This window comes from Tinamus guttatus, unplaced genomic scaffold (genome assembly GCF_059628265.1).
Source record: "Tinamus guttatus ecotype Peru unplaced genomic scaffold, ASM5962826v1 Tinamus_guttatus_pri_ptg000246l, whole genome shotgun sequence".
In the NCBI taxonomy this organism is placed as follows: Eukaryota; Metazoa; Chordata; class Aves; order Tinamiformes; family Tinamidae; genus Tinamus; species Tinamus guttatus.
The window spans coordinates 8,641,705-8,651,609 of record NW_028288780.1 but is presented as its reverse complement, the minus strand read 5'-3'; the positions used below and the strand labels follow the sequence as shown (position 1 = coordinate 8,651,609).

Here is a 9,905-nt window from a genome sequence, read left to right as displayed (position 1 = left end):
CCGAGAGGAGCACGGGCTGCCCTGGCGCACGTGGAAATCCCTCCTGCACTAACAAGAACAGCGCCTTATAGCTCGGGATGGCCCCATTGTGGCCAGGAGAAACAAACCCAAGAGCTCGGGGGACTTTGCGCATGTACCGGGAGCAAGCAGCCCCCAAGCCCTTACCCCTTGCTCGGCTCTCGCGGCGCCGCCAGGGGCGCCGAGGGGGCCGCGGTGGCCGGGCTGGTTTCTGGCTCGGAGACGGAGGCACCGCCGCCAGCGGCGCCGCAGCCCCAGGGAGCGGCCGCTCCACACGGGACATTTCCTCTCCCAAGGAGGGGCGCTCCCCGAGGGAACCTTCTCGAAGCGACCGTTGGCAACGGCCGTTGAACCCCCCGCCCTCAACCAACCGCCGTCGGGCCTGAGGGCGCGCGCACCCGCGCGGGCTTCCCGGCAGAGAACTGGGGACGCTCCCAACAGCCATAAGGGAGCCGGGGCGGGAATACCAGCCACGCACAGGAATCCCGCTGCCCCCACCCGCCTTCCCAAGCGCTATCCCGGCTTTAATCATCGCCTTATATGGACTCCAGAATGTCTGACGTCATCGCAGCGCTGGGAAACCAGCGCCCGCGCAACCGAGCTTGGCTGGGAAGGCGGGTGGGGCGGGAAGGGAGGGGGCGGGTGGAGGCGCTGGAATGTTGACGGACGTGGCGCCGAGCCAGTGGGAGCGGCGGGCGCGGCGCGGTCATTGGGCGCGGGCGGCCGAGGGGGCGGGCGCAGAGGGCGGACTAGGCTGCCCCGCTGAAAAGCCACCGCTTGGGGGCCGTGCACTGCCAGTGCGGTGCGCGCTGCGGGCGCTGCGAGCGGTGGCCCCGGTTCGAGTCCCGCCTCCGCCAGCCTCACCGGGCGCGACTGCTGGGGGACGGCGGTGGGGCGGCGTCGAGCTTGTTCGCCGTTCTCCTTCCCGCCGTTCCGGCCGCGGCTCTCTCGGCGGGGCTCCCCCCTGCCGGAACAGAGTTCCCCAGGAGTTTGTGCGGACTTGGCGCCGCGGCGCCCGCCCCGCCGCCGCCATGCCCGTCTTCCACACACGCACCATCGAGAGCATCCTGGAGCCCGTGGCCCAGCAGATTTCCCACCTGGTCATCATGCACGAAGAGGGCGAGGTGGACGGCAAGGCCATCCCGGACCTCACCGCCCCCGTGTCGGCCGTGCAGGCCGCTGTCAGCAACCTGGTGCGGGTGAGTGTCCTGCGCCGCGCGCCCGCCCGCCCCTCGCGGCGGCAACTTTTCGCGTCGCGACAAAGTTGGCCGCCCCGTAACGGCCGCTGCGGGGCCCTTCGCGGCCTTGGCGGAGCTCGGCGGGCCGCTGTGCGGGCGTCGCCGGCCGGGCCGGGCGCGGAGCGGGGTGGGGGCCTCGTGCCGGTGCGGAGGCTCCCGGGGTGTCTCCGTGTGGCTCCTGCCGCCTGGGAAGCTCCTGTCCTGCCTGTGCTCAGGGCAGCGGGCGAGGGGAAAGCGGGAAGGGGGAAGGCGCTTGGTGCGGGGCTGCCCTCTGCCTTCTGCGCGCAGTTTGGAGCTGTAGGGCTGTGCGCGAGTAGTTCAACTTGCGGGAAGCTAGGGAAGCCCGAAAGCCAACGGGAAGCTCCTGGCTTCTTGGAGGCGGCTATATATAGAGGAAGTCTTGAGGATTTTCATAGTTGATGCGGAATTTCAACCTGAAGAGCTCAAGCAATTCATGTTTGAAGTGCTTTGATTGTATTAATGCTCTTGTAGATGTTCCTATTTAAAATTTGAGACAGTTATGTGCCCATTTTGGTGCTGCAAGCATTGAAATACTGCATGCTGCTCCAGGTAACAGCTATGGAAATAGAGAACTTGCTGTGCACATCTGTTGGGCTCATTTGCAGACTCCCTGAATTCATTTTCTAACATCAGATGTTACTTGCTCACCATGAACCCTATAAAATTCTTAAGTTGTTTACGGAAAGCAGTATTGCTTGCCAACATATTTTAACTTGGAATGGAGCAGGACAGTGTTGCTCTTTTCCATTAGCTCTGCTGTTGCATACAGATAAAAATATTGTGTCATCATTAGCTGACACATGTATTAATGATGCAGGAATTACGGCATCACTTTGAAATGCAAGTCATGCTGAACATATAATAAATCTCAGAAGAGGATTTGTGAGGTTTCTAAGTATAAAGCGATGTCAAGATGACTCTTTTAAGTAATATATGTTCATTTGATTGTCTTGCAGTACTTCTTGTTGCAGTAAAATCTCCTCACTCTGAGCCCTGTAGTCTGTTGCAGTGTAACTGTAACTTTGAGTCCCTTTGATTTCATGAATTTTACAGAACATGTTATCTGAAAAACCTGTGCTTCTAGTTGGCTTTATCTGAAACTTTTGAGCTTCATGGAGAACATTCTGTCTCCAGCCATGAACTGATGCAATAAGAATATTGGTCGTAAGGGTACAAAGCTTGGGTGTATGAAATACTTTTCCTTGAAAGGAAGATGTTGCCGTAAAGCTTTGCCTCTCCAGACTTAGTTTGTATCCCTGGATTATGTGATGGTTTTCCTCCCAATCTCTCAAAATAAACCTCAGCTGATAACATTGCGTTTATTAGAGAAATGCAGAAACAGATTTAGTTTCTTCCTACAGTTGCTGTTGCCAGTTCTTTTTCTATTTTGGTCTGTGGATTTTGGAAACCTCTGGTTTTCTTTTAAAGCCCATTAGCTGGATAAAAAGAAAGACTATTGAATTATTTTTCTGTGTAAATTCACAAAGAATAAAGAGAAGGGTACAGTCTGAAGGGGTGCCTGGGGTCCCTTTCTTGGTAGAATGCAGCTTTGACTACACCAGGGAAAATAGAGAAATAAAGTTCTGTCTGGTAGTTGTGTTTTCAGTGCATCATTTCCATGCGTAAAGATGATGTGTGGAAGTGCAGTTCTGCAGAAGTGGGAGTATTTGCGTAGCCATGATAGCTGATTCCTACCCCCCTGGTTGCTCCACAGGTGGTGTAGCAAAGCTGCAGTGGCCAGTGGAGCGGGGAGGCTGACGGGGCTCTTCGTGCTGTGCTTGCTGGTGTGGTGTGGATATGGCCAAGTGTACGTGATGGTGGCACTGAGCAGCACTGACGTGCAGTGGGAGTTCAGCTTATCAGCAAGGGGCCACGTGTAGCACGAATGTTCACCTCTGCCATCTGGAATAGAGACTGCAAAGTTTGGAAGGTGCAGCATGTAATTCATATAATTTGTTCTGCAGCTGCAAACTGCAGTAGCTGAAGAGCTGTGATGCGTTCTGTAGAAGGCCTAGGAAGTATGCCAAGTTGAGAAACGGTCTAGCAAATGTAAAAATGTCCTGTGCTTCTGCATCGCAGTCAAGGAAGGGGAAACAGTTTGGAGCTTGACCAATACATTGTTTTATTCTACCTTTTAAAAATACTTTTCACTTAGTTTTACATGGCTTTTGGCTTTCTGTCGGTGTAGGCATGACTAGCTCTCTGACGCTTCTCTCTGTTGCTTCTCTGATGCCAGCTTCTTGGAGGCTGGTGTGTTGGACCAGATGGTCATTCTGAAAGGCATCAGCTGCTGCTTTTATGAGACTAAATGCCTGACCGTTGCCTGGTGTTTCTGTCCTTCATCCTGGATGGAGCTTGATTCATCTGAGGAAAGTGATGCTGATTTCAAGTGTTCATACTGAAAAATTGGTCAGGTGTTCACTATGATTAAGTGTTAATTTTTTTAGAACAGTTATCTGCTCTGAAAACGCAGCATCTATTCTAGCTGCTGCTGCTTCTTCTACCTCTCCATTGTCTATGCTTTCGCTTTGCATTTAAATCTGTGCATTTCATAAGTCTCTGCATCCATCCCACTGCTCTTACATGAATTTCTATAGAGAAGTATTGCCTTGCTCTTGAATAAATTAACCATCACCTTTTCTGAAACATATCCTTGACGGATGTTAGGATATGCCTTTATTTCTCTATTGAGATGTAGAGGTTTATGAAACTCTTGTGATAACTCTCTGCATCTTGGTCACAAACCACAGGTAGCCCGTCAGGCTGATCATCAGTAATGGTTATGAATATCCTGTCTGGCAGCCATGGTTTTTCAGATGTGTTCTCTAAATCCTACAGAGCAAGGGACTACTTCTCTAATAAAGAGATGAAACCGTATACAAGTAGTTGAACAGCAGTTGGGGACAGCTTAATGAAATTATTGTTTCAGAGAAATTAGCTTGTAAAGAGTGTCTTAGGGGAGGACAGGAGAGGAGAAAAAATTAATTAAGCCTTTGTTTGTAGAGAATCTCCTATGCAGCATGAAAGAGTGTGCTCTCAAGAGACTGCAGAAATTTTCTAGATTTTTTCGCCTTGGTATTTGTAACTTGTCATTGGAGATGCCTACATCTGTACCCCATCCTCATAGTTTGTTGTACTGGAATATCTTCAAGCCAAAGGAAATGGGCTGCCAGAGCAGCAGGTTGGAGCTGTGGTTCAAAAGAGCCCCAAGTAGCTGAAGAGACATTTCCATAGTAGAACTATGTGATTACTGATGGAAAAGAAGTGTTTTTCTGCTTTGAGAGGGGTGGTTGTGTCTTGGGTTTTTTGTTTGGTTCAGTTGATATGTTTTTTAAAGACTGTCTTTGAAACAGAGCACTCTACTTTGATATGCCTGCAATTTCTTAATGATACTTCTGTATATGGTGGGAACAGTGGCCATCTGCTCTGAGGAAGCAGATAAACCCAGTTAGTGTGTGTGTTGTGTATGTTTAATGATTAATTAAACCAGAAAAAAGCAACTTTGTAATAACAAAAGCACATCAGAGACTGGCTTCTTGCTTTTATCTGATAGGAATGAGCTTTAAATAAGTGATAAATCAGTTTGTGATTTGAATGGGTTAATCGCTTTGTTCTCTTATTATGTTTGAAGACATAATTTATACCACTCTCTCCTGTTGGCTATAAAAGGAATCTTTTGTTCTCAGTTCCTTTAAGCATCTGTGAAGATGGTTAGTGCTTCTGTTAGCAACTCTATGCAGCTCACTCTGGGGCATAGAAACTGGGAATATTTTTCTGGAGTGGATAACCTTAAAGTGGTCAGTTGGGCTTAAGTTCCATGTGCCAACAAGATGGTTTAAACTACTCCTGCTGGAAACCTAATGTTTGCTTTCTACTGCGTAAGTGAATCACGCCAGAAAGAGAGAAGTTAAGTTGATGTTGTGCGTCTGTTTCTCCTCTCTGACTCCATGATTTCTTGTAATTTAATAAGTGCCATGTAGCTTTCACTGTGCTTTGAAACAAGAGGATACTCTGATGTCTTGATAGTGGTATGAAGCTGTAAGTACATAATTCCTTAATAGAGCTTAATGAAACAAGGGACCAAATCTGATGTGGTGTAGTTGATTTTATGCTTGGAAGTGTGTAGTTTCCAAGGCATCCACAGGTGTCTTCCTCTTTCCAGTAAGACTGAAATTTGGATTAATGAAGTGAGCCTGAAAGGACTGCGGCAGGGAAGGGGGGAAGCCAAGTGGTGGTTTTAAAGATGTGTTCGCAAACATGTGGTGTTAACACTCATCGCTGGAAATGAAGCCGGAAATCGTTAACAGCTTGCAAACGTTGGGGTGTTTCTTGAGTTCCAGATCTGCCAGGATTGTTAAACACAAGCCAAAGTGCCCATTATTATTATTATTTTTTTCAAAGGAAAGAATAGGTCAGTCATGGCTTTGATTTGACACTGTCTAGGCTATTGCTTAATTCTGCTAGTGGCTTCACAGAGTTAAGACTTTTTTTTATTGCTACTTGTACACACTGTTCCTAAACATAGCTCTTTGACTGACTAGTACATAATGGGTTGTGGTGACTATATTTTTCACCTCCAGTATGTAGACAAAGTATCTACTGTTTAGCAGTATCCATTTTCTCCTGGGGCTGTTTATCCCTCTGAAAAGAAAGACTGTCAAGCTAGACCTTAAAAGACTCGGAACACTGCTGCATAATGTCATTTTTTTTTTCCTCTAGTGACACAGAAATCCTATCCCATCATTTGCTCAATCAAATCTTGAGAAACAATTGATTCCCATACAGAGTTGCCTCTGCTGCCACAGTCCTTAGCTTTAGAAAAATGATAACCTGTCCATCATTTACAGTTTAAACACAGGAGCAGGAATTCTTACTAGGGAGTAATGTAAATACTATTTTAGACAGTAATGCATTTTCATAACTGCAATGCATATATGCACTGAATAAATCATTGTGTTTCATTGTATAATTTCTTCCTTAATTTTATATGACACCAGGTAGTAGGGAATTATCATCTAGAGCATTCTGTAGTTGGATTCTATTGTACCAATTTATGTTGATTAATGGAAATGCCCCACAGGTGCCTTAAAGTTTCTGTGCTTCAGGAGACACTTGGTGCATACAAGGTGATTTGCTGCATGGAGATTTGAAATAATAAAACAAAGGCTGAATTTTCTTTACTCTTTCAAATACTTAACCAGCAAGAGGTCTCCTGAAAACATGAGCCTAGGATTCTAGTCACATGAAATTCACCAGGGAAGAAGTCTTTACAGGTGTACTGTATGAAAGTAGGTTCAGGGTAACTCCATCTCTCATGGTACCTGCAGCCAAAGCTGCTCCTGTCCTCGCATTTCCAACCAGTTCTTCCTGGTTACTAAGTATGAAGTCCAACAGAATGTCTCCTCTTCTTGGCACCTTGATCTGTCTGCTAGAAATATTATTTAGAGCTTACCCTGCTTGATGGGAGAAGTCCAGTATCTCTTTTGGTTATATGGTTGTTTGAGAAGGTTTGATTGAGCTTGTTAGTCTTTGGTCCTCAGTTAAATATTGTGCACAAGTGCAATCCTGACTAATAGAATTTGGAAAAGGAAATATTGCTTTGGCTGGTTTACAAGCTTTATGCTTCAATGTTTTTATGAATGCCAATTTCAAATATGTAGGTACACTGCAACTATTGGGCTCTCATTGCTCCACGCACTGTAAAATTGGGTCAATTTTGAATCACTTGAGTAGGAGACAGTACATTTTGTAGATAGTAATTAAGTTGTCTAAATATTTAATGGACTCAGACTATGGATTGCTTCATGGCAGTCTCCAGTTCAGGTTGGCAGTAGGCACAGACTGAAAAGTGTTCTTCTGTGAGGCTTGTGAGCAATTGGCGCTTCGTCAGGATTTTTGTAGTGCTTCGTATTCTTGAATATTGTTTATTCAGCAATAATTTTCAATAAGATGATGAAGACTTGCCTTTTGTTTCTTCTAACGGACACACTTATAGAAGTGTCACTGTGTGTGTTCTCTTACCTGTTTATCTTCTGTTTGTAAGAATAGTAATATGGTATAAACTCAAATCTTAGCTGAATGGGTTACAGATATAGGCCTGTCCCTCCTTAAAAGCTGAAGAGTGCATAAAAAATAAAAAACTATGAAAAATAATTTCTTAAGTAGGCATAGTCACAGAAGGGCCAAAATAATACTAGAATGGTGATTATTTCTGTAGTCCCCTTATTGATGAGGAGCCCTTTGGGCTGTACTGGGTAAGTCATGGGTGTTATCAAACAGTTAATTGTCACCAAACAGTCGCCATTTGATGTAAGGAGTAGGTGTGTTAAAGTGGGAAGCTGATTTATTAATTAAAGGCCAATCTGGTTTCTTGCCCTATTGTAGTCCTACCAGCTCTTTCCTCTTAAGTTGCAGAAGAGTCTGAAGGTTCCTTCTGTGGAGCAGCAGAGCTGTCATCTGGGATGTAGTTACTCCAAGCTGAGTCCTCAACAAGCCGAGCTGCTTCCTGTGCTATCTCCAAACTCTTTGCTGTGTTTGGAGGAGGCTGTGTATTGCAAGGAGCAGAAACTGCAACTTCAACCGGACTACTAGTGAACATCTGTGAAAGATAACTTGGGAGTTAAATTTTGGAATGGGGTAGATTCCTGCTGACCACAGGTCTGCTTGGGCTTTGAATGAATGAACTTCTCATTTATAACTAAATCACTAACTTACTTTGCATTCCTTGCCACAGTTGTGGAAAGTTTATTTGTTTTTTCTCTCCTCAGAAAATCAGGAGAGGGTGGAAACCTCTGTAAACTTCTTAGTTGGTTTTCTCCTTGACTCAAGACTTTCTTTGAACAAAATAGTATTTTTAGTAAGCAAAGCACTGTTATTGTTTCTCTTAAATTAATAGTGGAGAACAACAGCAAACTTGAGCTCTCCAGACTCAGCTGGTACATGAGGGTCAGCCCAGCCCCTCTCCCTTGCAATAGAAGGAGCTGTATTTTTCTGTTAATTAAACATTTTTTTCTTCTCAGCTTAATTTCAGTGATTATCAGAACTCAAACATATAAAGTGTTTTCTCTCAGTTGCAAGCTCACTTTCAGTGTACCCCTTTGGTCTGGAAATTTTTCTGAGCTGGAGTGGCTGGGGGATCTTTTTCCTGCTCTCCAGTTGCTCAGGGTGGTGAAATGCTAAGGGGCCTTGCACCTGAGGCAGTTATTAACTGCTGTTGGAGCTGTTGCTGGCCTTCCTTGTGACAGATTATTGCACAGTTGTGTTTTGCAACTTCTTTTTCTTTGAGAGCTGGAGCTTTCCTGTATGTGGCTTGCGTGTTTTGAAAGTTTTGATGCTGCCAATTAACCAGGTCATGATACAATTTTGGAGAAAATAAGATGTGAGGGATTTTGTAAACCTGATGATTCTAGTTTCCACTTCTATGACAGAGCACAGTTACCTTGTGGAGACTTTTTTTTTTTTTCTTCTTCTATAGCTGGCTTGCTAACTGACTCCCAAACTTGTATTTGTTGGAAATTAGCCAAATTGCATAACTATGTGATAGGAGTTTTTTTGGTTATGTCATTGCAAGTTACTTCATAACTTTGGCTGTTGTGCTCTGGTGTACTATAGTACTGCAGGATTAAAGACAATCATGGACAGAACACTGATTTCCTGCATTAGCAGGTTGAGTTCTCAAGTAAGCAGATAAAGGAGCATCTCCTGTGTATATAAACACAGGAGATGTGTTTCTCTGTTTTGGTACGTTGTTAACCTCACTTAGTTTATGTAACCCAACAAGATTATGGGCATGGAAATAGATGTCGCTTGACAAGGATGAAGTTAACTAAGTCAGCATTTATATGTCAGATACAAAGATGAAGTCCAGTAATTTGGAATAGCGTTTGGGAAACTTTATTGTAAGAAGTGGGGAATGGCTTAAAGTGAATGGTCATCTTCAGGTGGTGGTTTTGGCAAAACAGCTACATTTAGAATCTTAATGCAGTGTCATGTAAATGACAGGCTACAAGTACAGTCCTACACCGGGCTATCTTCCCACCGACAGAAGCCTCACCCCTCTCTGGTGCTGGAAGTGTTCAGATTTGTCATGGCTTAAAGTCTACGCTGATTCATATTCTTCCTCCTCTGCTATCAAAAGTGGTATTCAAAGCAACTGCTTTTCCTTCCTCTTGCCCAGTGCTTATAAACCTTCTCCTCCTGCAGGGAACTGCTCTTATCTTGAGATTACAGAGGAAAAAATTGTGTTACTCTGGAACGAGTGATGTGTCAGGGGCAAAGCAGGAAGCAGCGCTGACCTTTCTATGGAAAAGGCAAGTCTGTGTTAAACAGTCCGGTATGTGGAAGTCAGTCCAAGTCTGGATATTATAAACAGACGATCCTGAAATTCAAGCAGTGGCAGCTGACCTACATTTTCAGTTGTGATACATTAATGTGGTTAACAATACCCATGAAGTTAGATGTGGGTTTCTAAAAATGGAAGTGGGGTGTAGAAAGTAGCAAAGAGATGTTGTAGTTAACTAAATACCAAAGTGAATCTTTGGGTACTTTTAGCAGCAAATCTTATCTATGAAGGCAACTGAGATGATGAATGACAGCTCTGCACTGTGAGTACCTGGAAGTTCATGGAAG

At 45.1% G+C, this 9,905-nt stretch overlaps 1 protein-coding gene across 2 annotated transcripts in view; it reads left to right on the top strand.

The window, feature by feature from the left end:
- Window positions 1–946: 946 nt before the first annotated feature.
- Window positions 947–9,905, top strand: part of VCL (vinculin) — a 54,163-nt gene continuing 45,204 nt past the window's right edge. For both annotated transcript variants that reach the window (XM_088526421.1, XM_088526422.1), the window contains exon 1: window positions 947–1,217. In XM_088526421.1, coding sequence (XP_088382547.1) covers window positions 1,050–1,217 — 168 coding nt within the window. In that variant the 5' untranslated portion in view covers window positions 947–1,049. The remainder of the gene's footprint in view (window positions 1,218–9,905) is intronic.